At 48.6% G+C, this 16958-nt stretch overlaps 2 protein-coding genes across 2 annotated transcripts; one reads left to right on the top strand and one right to left on the bottom strand.

Annotated features, from left to right (window-relative positions):
- Window positions 1–256: 256 nt before the first annotated feature.
- pih1d2 (PIH1 domain containing 2) lies at window positions 257–3644 on the top strand (the record flags this gene model as incomplete). Its single annotated transcript, XM_079734026.1, has 5 exons — window positions 257–427; window positions 1037–1163; window positions 1944–2213; window positions 2634–2938; window positions 3510–3644. The coding sequence occupies 5 exons, from the start codon at window positions 257–259 to the stop codon at window positions 3642–3644; spliced, it is 1008 nt and encodes a 335-aa protein (XP_079590152.1).
- A 381-nt stretch (window positions 3645–4025) lies between these two features.
- Window positions 4026–13515, bottom strand: dixdc1a (DIX domain containing 1a). Its single transcript, XM_079731348.1, has 15 exons — window positions 13320–13515; window positions 10171–10334; window positions 9861–10009; window positions 9486–9575; window positions 9102–9155; window positions 8905–8955; window positions 8175–8279; window positions 7951–8004; window positions 7692–7781; window positions 7521–7598; window positions 6980–7141; window positions 6100–6163; window positions 5823–5931; window positions 5153–5261; window positions 4026–4597 (listed from the first exon to the last, which is right to left on the bottom strand). The coding sequence occupies exons 1-15, from the start codon at window positions 13340–13342 to the stop codon at window positions 4514–4516; spliced, it is 1386 nt and encodes a 461-aa protein (XP_079587474.1). The 5' UTR covers window positions 13343–13515; the 3' UTR covers window positions 4026–4513.
- Between the last annotated feature and the right edge of the window lie 3443 nt (window positions 13516–16958).

The raw sequence follows: 16958 nt of genomic DNA, 5'->3' as shown, positions 1-16958 counted from the left end.
TGAAGTCCCTACCGTCGTCGGAAAGGCACTGTACCGTCCAACGCAATGTAGACGCGCAGTCGCTCCTTCAAGCGCGACCCTAGTCCGTTACTATAGCAACAGTGAAGCGCAACAAGTGCTGGGCAACCCAACGGCGCTGCAGCGAGCCGCAGTGTATCACCTCATCCGACGACACTTAACTTATCTAAAACACCAGCGGGTTTTTCATAGCTCGTCCTTTATACATCCTTTATTACTGAGCCTAACTTTGACGGATATGTCGTCAAAAGACGTCGTACAGCAGGCCCAGCAGCTGTGGTCGATGCTGGACGACATGTCTCAGGACGACCCCCAGGCCTATCAAACGTTCATCCAGAAGCACATGAAGGAGGGTCTGGAGTTCAGCAGCCCGCCCCAGGTCCACTCCTGTGTGCGGACGGACATACTGGTAGGTCTGCACTGGTAAATATATGAAGACATACTGGGAGGTGTGCGCTGTAGACACATGAAGACATACTGGTAGGCAGTGGTGCCAGATTGGGCCAGATTTCCCACCAAATCTGGCAACTCTTCTGGTAGGTATGGACTGTAGGTACATGAAGACATACTGGTAGGTATGCACTGTAAATATACGAAGACATACTGGAAGACAGGGTTGCAATATCGGGACAGATTTCCCACCAATCTGGCCCAATCTCGCAACAGTGCTGGTAGTTTTGCATTGTAGATCTGCTGGCAGGTATGGACTGTAAATACTGGACATGATGCATACTGGTAGGAATGGACTGTAGATACTTGAAGACATACTGGTAGGTCTGCACTGTAGATACATGAAGACATAGTGGCAGCGATGGACTGTAAATACTGGATATGAAGACACATGGGAATGTAACGGTACAATATAACCACACCGCACAGGCTGACCTTTCTGTCAATCACAGGCTCCTTCTTATTAGCCGGAGCCCTCTCACACCTCAGGGTCTTTTATTGTGTAGCTCGCTTCCTGACCTTTACTCTGCAGTATCCTCACACCACCTGGCTGTCTCCGATCCGATAGGGACCGAAAAAGGGAGTTTTATACGTCAACATCTGCGGCTGGAAACGAGTCCCAGCGGCCCAGGATCCCAGTAAACCAGTACCAGTATGTGGAGGGAGACTGGAAACACACACGGACCCCGATGGAGGTACCGGTGCCACACACACAACCCAACACACACTCCTACACATATGAATGCAGGTTTATACTCGGATACATAGGGAAGAGGATCAGGGCCACATGTGACTATTTTTTTGAGTTCTGAGTTCAAAGTCAGCATTCCTAGATTAAAGTTAGAACTCCAAAAAACGATCACACATATGTATTTGTATGCGTATTTTTAACGTGAATTTAAATTCCGAACTCCAAAAACATTATCACATCCTCTTCCGTAGAAACAAAATGTTCTTTGGATTAGTGAATTAAACTGGGATGTTGGCGGGTCGGTTACGACGGTATATGTTAAACTGGGATGCTGGCGGGTCGGTTACGACGGTATATGTTAAACTGGGATGTTGGCGGGTCGTTTACGACGGTATATGTTAAACTGGGATGCTGGCGGGTCGGTTACGACGGTATATGTTAAACTGGGATGTTGGCGGGTCGGTTAGGACGGTATATGTTAAACTGGGATGTTGGCGGGTCGGTTAGGACGGTATATGTTAAACTGGGATGCTGGCGGGTCGGTTACGACGGTATATGTTAAACTGGGATGCTGGCGGGTCGGTTAGGACGGTATATGTTAAACTGGGATGCTGGCGGGTCGGTTAGGACGGTATATGTTAAACTGGGATGCTGGCGGGTCGGTTACGACGGTATATGTTAAACTGGGATGTTGGCGGGTCGGTTACGACGGTATATGTTAAACTGGGATGCTGGCGGGTCGGTTACAACAGTATATGTTAATTCCCAAACACCGTGTGCACAGAGAACTACACCGTGCTGGATGTAGCCTTCAGCCCCTCGGAGCTACAGCCAGCTGAGCAGCACCGGGGCGGAGGAGGGGAGCTGGACCCCCAGGTCTATCTGCTGGCCCTGAGCTTCGCCCGGAGGCAGCACGGCCTGAGTTTATCCGAGCGGTACCGGATCCACAGCGCCGGCCCCAAGGGGAGCCGGGAAGACGTGCAGCAGCGCCTCGAATGCCGGAAGCAGCCTGGCAGCAGGCCCGGCCCCGGAGGCGCCCACGGTCCTGACGCAGGTGGAATGATTACGCATCAGGGTTTTACTAATTCGTTATTTTTATCGTGTTTTATTTCTCACCCCTTGCTTTGTTCTCAGTGTGGTGGTGAGGGGGTGGGCGTTCCCTAGGCTCTGCATTGTGAGTTTAGATGTATGCTTACACTGTTTTTATAAGGGATGAAAATAGGCGTTTGGAAAAAAATGACCAGGATTATGAGGGAAAAAATGGGTTTTGGGGTTTGGTGCTAGGGTTAGGGTTTCCTATTTGTGTCAGTTACTAGGGTTAGGTTGAGGGTCAGGTTTAAGGGCTTGGGGAGGTTTTCTTATAGGGTCGGGCCCCTGCTTTATATTTGATTATGTCACGTTCCACGGTGCATCAATGGTAAACCACGTTGAGATCAACGATACCAACCTCCCACCAACCGTCTCCATGTTCCAGTGTCTTCCCCGGCCTCCCTCCTCCAACACATCTCCTGCCTCCGACTGGAAGACACAGAAAACCAGTCAGCGGAGATCGTGGTCGGGCCAACAGCTGCGGCAGCAGCAGAACCAGAGCAGAATAAGAACAAGAAGGCTCTAATCCAGGTGATCTCCAGCACGTATGCGCCCCTGCAGCCCAAGGCCCCCCACTACCAGCTGGCGGTGATCCCAGGAGGCGGAGGCGGGTCCCGCGGCACGGTGCAGCTAACCGTCGAGCTCCCCAGGGTGCTATCCGTGTCCGAGTGTCAGCTCAGCGTCTCCCAGGTCGGTGGCTCCTCGACCGCGTCCGATCCGCTCACCGGGCCCTCGTCCACGTGGGCGTCCACAAAGGGCTGGGCGATTAATCGAATTTTCACAAAATTAACGTAATCGAGATCGTTTTAGATTGGAACATTTTCTTTTTGGCCTTTTTGTGTCTTTTTGAAGTATTTCCTTCACTCACTTAATTCATCGGTTAGTGGCTAAACAATTTTCATTTTAATAATGAATTACACATTTGTAGACAAATATTTGCTGCCTTGAACGGCGTCAGAAAAGGGAACGTTTTGTTGATTTCCTGTTTCGGCTCGTTATCACGTTAATGTATGATGAATGGGGTTTTTATTGGCTGCTCGTCTGGCAGAGCGGCGCCGTCTGCTCGAATAAGTTATTCCATCGCTCCCGACACCTTATAGATTGAATGATTAACGAAGAGAAAACTAATTGAATCTAAACCACATTTGTGGTTGCAATAGCCCTGGTTTAGCATATTAGCGGCGTTCGATCCCTGACCGTGTTACCCCTTGTTTTGCTCCTTGTATTACACCTTGGGTTCTACCTTGTGTGGCTCCTGCAGACCGATGTCCTCCTGGAGGTGGAGGACCTCTACCGTCTCCTGGTGGAGCTGCCGGAGACGGTGGACGAGGACAGCGCCTCGGCCACCTTCAACAGGAAGGAGAGGAGGTTGACCGTGAGGCTGGAGGTTCTCTGAGACGGCAGACTGTCAGAAGAGACCGGAGACCTCCTCAAAGAGCGGCGTCTGACGGCGAAGCTGGAGGTTCTCTGAGGCAGCGGACGATCAGAGGCGACCAGAGACCTCCTTATAGAGCGGCATCTGACCTTGAGGCTGGGTGTTCTCTGAGACAGCGGAAACCAGAGATTTCCTTAAAGAAAAGTCTGGGAATCAGCCCACATAGCAACGCCTGGTGGTGGAAAATGATATGTCGAGGAGAGCGGAGGAATCGTTTGGCGAGGAGAAGTCTCCGGGGACACTTTGATTAAAAGACACGCCGTCATTACAGAAAACGATCCATGCGACAGTTCATCTTTATTAAAAGACTCAAAATGATTTTAAGTACAAAAATATCGAGGTTTGGCAATTGACTCACATTGAAAATAGGCATTAAAAAAACACAACAGAACAACCTCTCTTTATTCTAAGGTTCAGATACTAGGCACCAGCTGCGCTGTAAACTTTCATTCCTTAAGTTCGTCTGAGTCTGACGCCGCACCGATTCCTTGACGGGTCATGCGACACAATGGACATGCACCCAAATACGCGCTGCGGTCAAAGTGCCTAATATGTGTTCAATATAATAAAGTGATAGCAAACAATCTTAAGTTAAACTCTCCACATGAAACCATCCCTTTCTGTCGTTTTTTAAAGTATGTCTCGTGGTAGGAATGTTTCTTTGATTTTGTTTACATCCATTGGTCCCGGGTTTGGTTTGTGGTCGGACGGACGCCCGCTGGCTCTGGTTCGGCGGGGTGCGTCGGGTGGGAGTCCCAGTGTGGTTGGCGGTGGCTCTGGTAGTGGCTGAGGTCTGTAATGGCGATGGCAGTGGTGCGTCTGGCTGACCCCTAGCGCCGGTCTCCGTGGTCCTCCTCCACCCAGGCCACGATCTTCCCCTCCCAGCCGGGCACCACCGCCCCGTCGTGGAACACCTGTACACACCCCCCGCGGACATGTTAACACCTCCAACGTGTGCACACACACACACACACACACACACACACACACACACACAAACTAACACAGTTGCTCAGAAGGACCCAATGGAACGGCAGAAAACCTATTCACAAAGTGTGCGGCGTATTACAGAAGGCGTTCAATAGCCCTAGGATGTGGTTCTGCTACAACCAAAGCAGGTCTGCAAGGAGAAGCAAAACACAACTGAAAGCTAAAGTAATACTTGACTTTAGGACCTCAATTACAGTGTTTTATTTAGCCATGACAAGTAGGGAGAAAAGCACAATGCAAGAGTTCCTGTCGAGCTGGCCTTTATATCAGGGCATGAGCATGAATCAATTGTGCAATTTTAGACTGCGGGACATTGCAAAACCCCACTAATGGTTCTGGCCTCAAAAGCACAATTGAAAGGTTCGTAGCATAGTTTTATATGGATTTGGCAGCTCTGTTAGAATTGCCCTCCTGTTGAGATGAAGTTGTGAATGTGAAGAGTGAGTGTAAGGGTAATCACGTCCCTCTCCCCCGCCTACCTCCTCTTTCACTGTGCCAAACTCCGGGTCTAGGGCCTTAAAGTGGTACCGATAGCTGCCATGGCGATCCACAGCCGCCTTAAAGTCCCTCAATGTGACTTCTCCCAGCCTGAAGGAGAGAGAGGCACGCGCAGTCAGTCTCATGGGAGGCTGAACACTCACACACAGATACCCAGTCACCATGCAGATACATGCAAACGCTTGAGGGCAAATCGCTGCCATCTTAGGCAGGAGGCCATTTCCTTATCGTTTGCCTTGTTCATCATTTTCTCGCCTTCCATAAAGAAAAGCTATGATAACGCATTTACATTTAGGGCATTTAGCAGACGTCTATGTCTAAAGCGACGTACAACCATTTATACACACATTCAGACTCCGACGGTGGAGTCAACCACGCAAGGCAGCCATGCCAGCTCGTTGGGAGCAGTTAGGGTGAGGTGTCTTGCTCAGGGACACCAGCTAGGAGCCGGGGATCGAACCAGCAACCTTCCGGTTACATTTCAACCCGCCCTCCTGTGCTACATCCGCCCGAACGCATGCATGCATTCAAGTCGCAATGAGCAGGGAACCCAGAACTGACTAACTTAGCAACTCAACTCGTAAACAAATTGGTAATAACCAAGTACTAAGCGATGATCTCAGTGCGAACTCAGAGTGAACCGTTGTTTACCTCTTGGGGATGTTGATTAAGAAGGGGGTGAGTGAGCGGTCGGTGAAGTACAGCACTTTGGTGCAGACGGCAGAGTTCAGCCCCGGGCTGCTGTGGGAGTGGGCTATTTCTGAACACAAGTCAACACACGGGCAGTCATGAGATACAATGAAGGCACGCAACACAGTGAGATAACACAATGGAAACTAGTGTCAGTATTGCTACAGGTTGACGTGGAGACTCCATTGTTTGCCCCCCCCATCTATTGATCGATCCAGTAAATATATTTTTATCTCACTTGATGGCGGCCAGGAATCGCGGTCTGTGGAATTGGCTCTCCGTCCCGGAGATCGATATTCCTCCTATAGAAGGCAGGGAATCATAAACCCTTCAGCCCACCGGGGCAGCACGCAACACGAGATATAGAACAGAAATATAGTGGTACCGTTTTTTTCGCAGGTTAAGCAATAAACAAATCGAGCTGAAGTCGTTTACAAAACAAGTTCAATAATGCATACTGTGTGTGGGCATTTGGGGATGAAAGATTTCTTGCTAGGGACATAAATTGATTTCCATTGTGTTAATACCAAACATCAATCGCAATAAAATTGGTATAATTGAATAATAGTATAACAGTCTGTTTTTCCATGGGATTAAAGGAATCCATTGTTGGTGGAGTTTCTGTGTTTGCGGTTGTGCAAGATTTGGTTTATTTGTTTTTTCATGTGCATATATGAGTGTTTGTTTGTGTGTGTGCTCCAGTGTTTGTGTTTGCATCTGTTTGTGTGTGTGTGTGTATGTTCATGTGTTTGTGCGTTCATCTGTGTGTGTGTGTGTGTGTGTTCATCTGTGTTTTTGTGTGTGTGATTCTGTGTGTTTTTGTGTGAGCGAGAGCAAGAGCCAAACAGTTAGTAAAATACTACTCCATTTCAGCAATTATAGGAAGCATGTTTATTTGGAAAGGAGACGTTTCTTGTACCCCTGAAATGGTATAATACATAACAATGTGCTGATCTGTTTTAATGTGTTGAATTTTGAATCGTTGAATGTGGAATCAAAGAAAGCAAATAAAATGTGCGCATTCGTCTGTGTGTGGGTGCGTCATTATGCATTAATGCGTGGGTGAGTATGTGGCCATGTGTGTGTGTTTGTGTGTGCGCTCATGTGTGTGTCTTTACCCCTTTCTCCCGCCTCCGCTGGCTGTCGGCCAAGTGCAGGCGGTCCATGAGGCTGGCCACGCCCTGCTCCAGCGTGTCCAACGTGTGGTGGAGGGGGTCGTGACCCGAGAAGTTGTCCCTCAGGCTGCGCAGGGCTTCCCTGACCAGCTGTAGCTCCTCCCCCTGAACCCAATTCACCCAATTCAATGACATCATGACAGCGTGAGCTCAAATCAAGCGGTCAGGAGTGCGTTAGGTGCAGGCTTAAGCCTCTATGGTTTAAGCCACTAGATTGCGATGAAAACTGAGTAGTGAGTCTGTACTGCCAGGGGTCACTTTATCCAAACCAAGTTAATTACCTTTCTTATCTTTAAATGTGTATAATGTAAATGCACTTGAGTTGACATAAAACCAATGAACTAAGTGGAAACAAATGTTTCACTTTAATTCCAAGCTGTGAAATATCTTACTATGTATAAAATCATTAAGGGTAATGTTCGCCCGGAGTCAGACCTTATCAATTCTCTTTAACATAAAACCGAGCGTTAGGATGTAAACTCACCGGCGCGGCGTGCTGGAACAGCTGTGCAGAGCTCAGCGTCACCGAGTTGCTGTAGCCACTGTTCTCGTTCCTAAAAGACTGTCGGAGGGAGAGGCGGTCGAACACAGGTTAACGAGCGTGTGCGGGAGGGCGGCGGCCATGACGGTGAGGCGGTGCTTGTGGCGAGCATACCCGTACGCGGCTAACGTCATGTGACTTGATGTGCTGAGAGTCCTCTGTCTTCTGCAGAAGCATCAGACGTTCCTTCTTCCCGAGCTGCTGCTGTTGTCACGAGGACGGGAGATGAACTGAACGTCATTAAAATGTATACAGAACGCCACTCTGTCCAATGCAAACCTAATTGTGTTCATTTTCTACAGTGCCGTGCCATTCCATTCAAAGACTCTCAGAAATACCTCCCTTTTATTTCATACATAAAAAGCGGAGTTACCTCGTATTCAATCATTAGTTTGTCCCGTTCGCTCAGCTTTCGTTTTAGCTCGGTCTAAACAAAACAGAATAAAACAACTGTGACATTATGTCAAGGTGCATCATATGTGTGAACCACAGGTGAACCGCGTGTGTGCGTGTGTGTGTGTGTGCGTGTGTGTGTGTGTGTGTGTGTGTGCGTGTGTGTGTGCGTGCGTGTGTGTGTGTGTGTGCGTGTCCACTCACGTTCTCCCCTCCCAGCTCCTCCCTGGTCATGTTGCTCCTCAGCAGCTCCTGCTTCAGGTTGAGCACCACGTCCTCCTGCACTGCCATGCGCTGCTGGAGGGCATCCTAATGGGGGGGGGGGGGGGGGGGGGGGGGGGGGGAGAGAGGGGGGGGGGGGGGAGAGAGAGAGAGAGAGAGGGGGAGAGGGGGGGAAAGAGAGAGAGGGGGGGAGGGGGAGAGAGAGGGGGAGAGAGAGGGGGAGAGAGGGGGGGAAGAGAGAGAGGGGGGAGGGAGAGAGAGGGGGGAGGGTGGGGGGGAGAGAGGGGGGGAGAGAGAGATAAGAGGGTAAGAGAGAGGGATAAGAGGGAGAGAGGGAGATGCAGAGAGAGAGAGAGAGAGAGGTGTAAGAAGGAGAGAGCGATGCAGAGAGTGAGAGGGAAGAGGGAGAGAGAGAGATAAGAGGGAGAGAGATGCAGCAAAAGAGAGAAAGGGGGGGAGATGCAGAGAGAGAGAGATAAGAGGGAGAGAGACAGAGGCCGAGAGAGATGCAGAGAAAGGGAGAGAGAAAGATGCAGAGAGAGAGAGAGATAATAGGGAGAGAGATGCAGAGAGAGACAGAGAGCGAGGGAATGAGAGACACAGGGACAGAGAGAGCTGGAGGTACAATAGCACTCTAGAGGGGAGCTGCATACAGAATCAAACCAACAACCAAAGCTAGTTTTAATTACAGCGTGACAGGAGGACTGTTTACCTTGATGGCCTGTATGTGGCGAGACTCCTGCTTGTGTCTCAGGAGCTCCCTCTGCAAACCACAGAAGAAACATATGAAGACCAAGACGAAGAAGCAGAAGAAGATGATAAAGAAATATAGCAAGACCCAGCCCAGGGATTTCATCGTCAGCTCCTGCTCCTCCATGCAAGGCACCTCATTATATTCACTGACGGTACCTTGAGATCAAGAGTCTCCTCTGTGCTTTGGTCCAGACGACTGCGGATTAGAACCTTCAAAGTAGGAAATGGGGAGGGGGGAGAGGGGAGAGGCAGCATAAATAGCAAGGAAGAAGAAGAAGAAGAAGAAGAAGAAGAAGAAGAAGAAGAAGAAGAAGAAGAAGAAGAAGAAGAAGAAGAAGAAGAAGAAGAAGAAGAAATGGTGACTATTAAAGCGAAAAATAACGGCTGTTTTTGGAAGAAATTTGTTTTCAAGCCGAGCTTCTGCTCAGCTGATCCGAGGCCCTATAACCCATCATACGAGCACCAGCCGTAATTACAGCGCCGATAAAGTGCTGACGTGCGAGTGTGGTTTTTAAAAGCAGGAAGTGGGGGAAACTGTACCAGCTGCTGTTCGGCGTTGGCCCGACTGTCACCGAAGCTCAGAGATGAACTCTGGTCCTCTTCAGGGAGAGAGCCGTGCAACAGCAGCGCCTGGACACAAACACACACACACACAAACACACACACACACACACACATTGCAATTTTTCAATAATGCAATACCTCACATACCATACCTTCCACACATACATTATGTATAGAGCACATAATGTATATAGATTTTAGAATAAATTGAGGTGTAAATGTGCAGCCTAAATCTCGGCAGAAACGGGCTGTTTTCATCTCCGATCGAGCAGACCATTACGCAAGCTTCAGGCCGGGCATGGGTATGACCTAGCTACACGGTGCCCTTGTGAGGGACCTCTGGGGAATCACCTGCAGGCGGAACACCATCCGCCTCGCCTCCTGCATCTCCTTCTCCAGCTGCTCCTGGTGGCTCTCCAGCTGCTCCTCCCAGGGTCGCCCCTCCTCCTCTGGCGCCTCCTGCCCCAGGCTCGGACACAGCCCACAGAGAACCGCCTCCCCTGCTCCCGCCACCGCCAGGGTTTTAAACACAGAGCAGAGGAGAGCCACGCTCAGACAGGAGACGCGCTTCGCTGGCCACTAACACAACACTTGCTATCTGGGTGCAGCGCGTTAGCGATGGCTTCATGCTTCGCTTCGAGAGGTGCGATGTGCTACAGACCGGCGTTGCATTTCTTGTCCGTCAGCTCTGGCTTCTCCACCCCAGGTCCCCCCGGCTGGCTGGATGGAGGTTTGACACATTCTTCTGGGGGGCTGTCAGTGGAGGCGAACTGGGCGTCTGCATACTCTTCTTTAGGGGAGTGTGCCGGGCTGGCGGAGCTAAGACTGGGACGGACGGGAGGAGAGAAGACAAGGAACAAGACTAACTGGACAGAAAACAAGGGCTGAACGGCTCTAAGGCTGCGGCTCGACATGTTTGAGAATGTCAACAATAACCGATATACGGGAGTGACGTAAAACTAGTAGCTTGACGTGTTGGAGACTGTAAACAATAACTGATACACAGGAGTGACTTTACAGGAACAAGAGTTGTATCTTGAAATGTTTGAGAGTGTAACTTTACACAAAAAAGAGTCAAACTAATAGCTTCACGTGTTTGAGACTGTAAACAACAACTAATATACGGGGGGTGACGTTACAGGAATAAGAGTTCTAGCTTAAAATGTTTGAGTGTAACTTTACAAAAACAAGAGTCCAACCACTTTATGATTGTAGCTTGACAAATCTGAAACTGTTGCTTTAAAGTAACAACTGTTGAAAACGTACTTTACAGTAACAAGCGATGAACAAGTTCAAGAGTGTAACTATTTAGGAACAAGACTTAAGCCAGTTCAACACTGTAACTTGAAATGTTGAAGAATGTAACTTTAAACAAACAACAGTTGGACCAGTTCAACATTGTGACTTAACATGTTGGAGATGAACTCTACAAGAGTTGAACAGGAGTTGAACAAGTTCAATTCCAGCAGGAAACAGCAGCTTTCGGTTTGCATAATAAACATAATAAACAATAGTATGAACTCCACGTGGACCTGATAATTAGCAATTCATGTTTCTGTTGTATTTTCCTCTGATCCAAATAAGGTCATACAACAGCCCAGTCAATAATGAATTAATGCAGCAATGTAAGCAACGACATTATGAAGTGATAACTACACTTTTGAGGTATAATATCAAGGCTGGGCCAATAAGGTCTTCCCATACATCATCAACACACTTCTCACCAGCCCAGTTGACGCTGAGTGTGAGTTTGTTCATGTTGTGATCTCTGTTATACAACCCATTCTCCCAGCCTGTTGGCCTGTTGTTCAGCTCTCGTGGTCACTTTGCTGCTCTTAAGAATAGAATCCTTTGTGACCTCCGACCTCCAGTGATACACATCGGCTCTCTATGCTCCTCTTCTGCTCTAAGCTTGTGTGTGTCTGTGGGAAAAAACATTGCTGCACACTGCCAAGCCGTAAGGCCTATGTTTCGTGCCAAGCAAGGACTGGTAGCCATATATCAGAGGCAGTAGGCATGTTCACATACACACACACACACACACACACACACACACACAAACACGCACACACATACACATAACCCCCCCCCCACACACACACACACACAGACACACAGACACACACACACACACAAACATAAACACACACACATACATAAACCCCCCCCACACACACACACACACAAAAACGAACCCATTCTAATATTGCGACATTTCTTCTACATTTTGGCTCACATTTTTCCCCCAGTTCTGGAACTATCTCCTGGCTGGAAGGGAAACCACAGCAAAACAACAAAATGGCCTTAAGACTCTAAGCTGCGCGGGTCACATGCTAGCTGTCTCTTCAGAGAATCATAAATTCCCACAAGTCTTTCTAAAAAAAGCGAAGGATGGCTGGTCTGACTGTGATGACTCAACGTCTTGCTCTGAGAGGAATGCGGGGAGCTAGTTACTAATCTCCCTTTTGCCGGTATTCCATTACCGAGATGGGAATCTGTCACCGCTGTATTGTTTGTTGGTCAACTTTATTGAATAAGTTGGGCATGCCGCCTTCTGTGTGGAGCCAACAGTGGCAGCACAGAGACGTGGCCCGTAGAAGATAAGCCAGAGATTTAGCACCGGGATTTACAAGAGATGAGCTTCATTTCAGCAGATTAATGTCTCTTTTAGCAGGGGATTTCATGCAGTGGTTCGGTTCGCTGGCTGTACAGCAGTGGTTCTCAGCCGGAGAGTCCAGACTCACTTCTGGGTCAGAGTTGCCTTTTGAAGGGAAACACATAGTATATGGCAAACATGACTCTTAAGAAAGAAGCACATTCAAGGGTAAATGGACTGCATTATACAGCACATTTCTTACCAGTGGCCACTCAAAGCGCTGTACGTTATTGCCCAACATTAACCCATTCATGCACACATTCACACACCGACGGCGGTATCAGCCACGCAAGGCGACAGCTAGCTCGTCAGGAGCAGTTAGGATTGAGGTGTCTTGCTCAGGGACACCTCGACACTCGACACACTAGGAGGAGCCGGGGATCGAACTAACAACATTCCGGTCACCAGCCAAACAGCTCTACCTCCTGAGCCACCGCCCTAATTAATTAACTAATGTTTTGATGTTAATTGATGTTCAATACCTTTCTATTTCATTGAGTTTAGCCTCAATAGTAGCTCAATGTTTTTAACAGTACATTAAGGTGTGGTTATGGCAATATTGTTAAGGTTTCTTTGGGGTCTTGACTGATCTGACCCGTGTGTTTCCTGAAGCTTGTGGAGATCCACTGCTGTAAATACACACCGTGTATTATTGTTTCTTAATGACACATGAATGATATCTAATGATATCCAACAATATCTAATAGGCCTCTAGCATATCCATTGGGTGGAAATTGCTCCATCCCTACCCCACTGCCGTTGCTATGGCAATAACAGCCCCCCCCCCCCCCCCCCCCCCCCCCCACACACACACACACACACACACACACATCTACAACTGGTACCCAGACACACCCATCAGTCGCGTCACGTTTGCAAAAGAACCTGCAGCATCATGGTTTTATACCGAATTAAACGATTATGTAACCGTGTGATTGCTAAACTATCGCCAAAAGCTAGACCTCTGACAATCACTCGACAGGTTAATCAATACGCATCGATGTCACATCGGTTTAACGGCCCACAGTACAGATCCTTTGTTATTATATCATAATTATATTAATTAATTAAAAACGAGGGAGGTGCATTTCGGTTACACTTGGTTCTCTCAAAGACAATACTATTCCTATAACGACGTTAAAACCAGTTCTTACCATTTCATCTGTTTGGCTCCCATGTCTGCACGTCTAAGCGCCCATCGAGCCCGTCCCCTGATGGGTGATGTCCCGCTCGGCTCACAGGACCAGAACCCAAACCCCAACCCCAAGCCTCGGCTGTGGAGACTGGAACCACCAGACGGGTCTCCGACACGTTTCACACCGCAATAAAACACTGTTCAGATACTCTACTACCGCGTTTGTCTGGGGAGAAAGAAAACAACTCTCGAAATCCCGGTTCTACAGCACCCGTACCCTTCCCCGGTTCATTTGGAGACGCGATCCCGGTTTGCGGTCACGAACGGGGGGAGTCTCTGCGCGCTCAGCAGCGCCACTAGTTCTCTAGTCTGCCTGGTTTCTCATCGCAGCACCCGCCTTGTGGCCGGTGAGCTCACAAGCCCCCATTCACCAACACAATGTGATTGTTCCTGGACAACAACAAACGAGACAGCGCTTTGCACATCTCTTCCCCTCCCGGTCCCTTTTATTCCCCCATGCTCCCTCCTCTATTCTGCTCGGGAATCAGTGGTTCCTCCAGTGAGTGCAGAGAAAGGCAGCAGCAGACATTGCTTCTGTCTGAGAGTGTGTTGCTGTTTACCCTCCCCCTCGCTCTCCCGTGCTCCTTCCTCCTCCTCTCCCCACTGGGCTCCCCTTTCACAAGAAGGAGGAGATGGTAACAGACTGAGGAGCGGGGTCTGCTTTTGCAGTAAATCTCTGTGTTGTTGTAGCCAAAAGAGTACATTTAAATGCACAGAATCTGACAGTCGTGTGAAAATGGCTGCTGGCGATGAGGATGGGTGTGGTGGTTTATTTTTAACTGAAACCCGACGGTTTGTGGGTGACACTGCGCCACATGTCAGAGCATGAGAGGTGTTAATGATATATCATTTACAAAGGAAGGAAAGTATGCATGACTTCCAAAACACGCAGGGGAGACTGGCAGAACGGTGGTTATGTTAGAATGGTTATGTATCAGCCATAAACAGATGTTAGTAAGTACTTTGTAATACAAAGTATAAAACCAATAGAGATATATGGTGTTGCCAGATAAAGTATTCGGGCTGGTGACTTTCCAACTTATAGTGAGTTAATCGGCTGCTTAGCCTACTTTGCATTTCTGGACATGACAATCATTGTTACTCTTGGTATCTGCAATGTTTTGAATCAATGGCTATATTCTCTAAAGGAACAAGTTTCATTTGTGCTCCAAACTAGCTTGTCAACCCTCACCACATAGTTTTAGCTGGCAAGCCGGCCCGATTCAGTCAGTTATCATAGAACAACCATACTTATGGTTGTATCGTGAACTTTTCCGACCTATGGATCAGCCGTTCTGCTCGTGGGCTTTGCATAATGCAGGCCTATGGAAATAGAAGGATTCAAATGGTTTGGTGTAATGACCTAATCCAGGGGTCCACGCTTGCATAAAGCCTAGCCTGGGAAGTGAGGTGTGCCTGGAAATGTTCTGATGGATCTGATGTTGCGCGCTTTGCTGCGCAGAATCAAAGCGACCCTCTCTGTTCACATTTGTCTCTATCTCTAGTTCAGATCAAGAAACATTCGCTGTGCCTTGATTTCCCAGAAGGAAGCCGATGTGCCAGGATCCCAAAAATATCGTAAAAAACACTTCCCCACGGAGCCCCTGGCAGGTTCAGTCGGGAACTAGAGGGCTTGATTATAACAATATCAACCGTATCATTGCGCGTTGGTTCGTGTTTGTTTGTGTAGTTACTAAATTAGCAGTAGTCTACGCATTTTTAATGCACTTTTTCCCTTCTACTTCATTATTTTGTCTGTTTTAGCGTGTCGCTGTGACTACAACTGCACCCCCTCACTAATTATTATTTTCTTACCTCCTCTATGTATGTATGTATGTATGTATGTATGTATGTATGTATGTATGTATGTATGTATGTATGTATGTATGTATGTATGTATGTATGTATGTATGTATGTATGTATGTAAATGATGGCATTCCACTCCTGATCCTCCCTGGAAGGAGGGATCCCCCACCCTGCGTTCCTCCTCAAGATTTCTTCCCTGCTAATTAAGGGAGTTTTTTTCTCGTCCTTTTTCTTGGGCTAGGGCCAGGGGGATGTCATAAATATATGGCCTGTTAAGCCCTTTGAGACCGTGCCTGTGATTAAGGGATAGTAAATAGCAAAATAAAATTAGATTTCAATTGAATTGAATGTAAAATCAAGATCAGAGGAAAGGTGTTCCTGGTTTGGCGTCGATGAAGGGGTGCTGTAGCAGTTTTTCCGAGGGGTTGTGGCGGACACGAGACCAAAAAAGGTTGAGAAACACTGACCCCATTTATTCTGACAGCATTTGAGGTGGACGTTAGGGTCTAGGGGGGCTGGGGCCTGGGTGTGTACTGTGTGATCCAGGGCTGGGGTGAGGGAGCTGCTGGGTGAAGGGAAACCCTGCCCCTCACTTCTGACGACTTCCACTGTTTTATTCATCCGGATCGTGTATTCAGCAAGGGGTCCCGGAGGATAGAGTCACAGTCGAGGAAGCATGGAAATTAAACACTTTTTTTTATGTGGGCCAGTCCGATGAGAATAATGTTTCATTTATGGTTCTATACGCCGACGAACGCCGGAGGAAGGCATCTCCGATAAACGCGGGCCCCGTCTTGTGGGCTCGAGGAAATGCAAATTTGGGTCGGGAAGAAAACTGATAAGGAAATGTGAGACGTTCAAGAACATTAGGGGGAGGATCAGGAAGCCGTCATGGATGTAAAAAAAAACACTTTTTTGTTAATGAAAACAAACAAGTTATAAGATTCGAGAGCCTGAGCCACAGGGAGGGGGATGCAGGGGCTTTGGAGCTTCGTTAAAGCCTATAAACGTACGCTCATGGGAGATTCTACCAGCTCATGCTGTTCATGGTAGAGTACATGTACGCGACAGACTAGTCATATCTGTCTGGTGTGATTACATGTTTGTAAATGGATCCTCCCATCAAAGAATGACCTGTGACCTGTAGGAATTTTGAGCATATCTTCGGAGGTGCAGACGTCTGCGCAGGTCCATGCAGGTAGTCCCAGCGGTGGAACCTAAAGGGCTGAGGGAGTGGTCTTGGTAGACCGGAACGTCGGACTCGGGGACCTCACAGACGGGGACTCAGATGAAGATGTGGGTCAGTGTGTTGACGCCGTAATCTCCTAAACAAATCTACCTTCCCCGTCCGAATCAGCGCAGCAGTCACTGACGATCGAGACCATGAGGCGCCGTGTGTCGGAAGGCCGGCCGGATCTGGGGAAATGAAAAGGAATTATCTGCCAGCGCCGCCAGACCACCCGGAACGCCGATGTTAAAGGGAAGCGCTCTCCCACAACTCATTATCAAACACCTCACCATCTGGCCCGCTCCGGTTGCAGCCGGCGCTTTCCGTGGGATGACTCAGCCGCCCGCCAGCCCGCGCGACATTCGTTTACACAGATCTGTCCGCCGCTTCAACGGCAACATTATCGCACCGCCGAGGTAACCCCCCGGAGGTAGAGAGACGCCGCCGCGGGGTGTTGAACACTCCGAGCAATCACTCACTGGGTGAAAGTCAAAACACAGACACACACACAGAGGTTCTGGGAGAATCAATCACAAACAGTGTCGAGGACCCCGTGATTGGAG

The sequence above is a fragment of the Pollachius pollachius genome (genome assembly GCF_949987615.1).
Source record: "Pollachius pollachius genome assembly, chromosome: 3".
In the NCBI taxonomy this organism is placed as follows: domain Eukaryota; kingdom Metazoa; phylum Chordata; class Actinopteri; order Gadiformes; family Gadidae; genus Pollachius; species Pollachius pollachius.
This window is presented reverse-complemented; position numbering and strand designations above follow the sequence as displayed.

What these genes read in the sequence shown, in the direction of transcription:
- dixdc1a (XM_079731348.1), bottom strand. Translation starts at nt 13,342, where the DNA reads ATGGGAGCCAAACAGATGAAATG. An exon ending in AACTAATGATTGAATACGAG is followed by an intron (nt 7,782 to 7,950) that starts GTAACTCCGCTT and finishes TCGTGACAACAG; the next exon opens with CAGCAGCTCGGGAAGAAGGA. An exon ending in ATGACGTTAGCCGCGTACGG is followed by an intron (nt 7,599 to 7,691) that starts GTATGCTCGCCA and finishes TCCCTCCGACAG; the next exon opens with TCTTTTAGGAACGAGAACAG.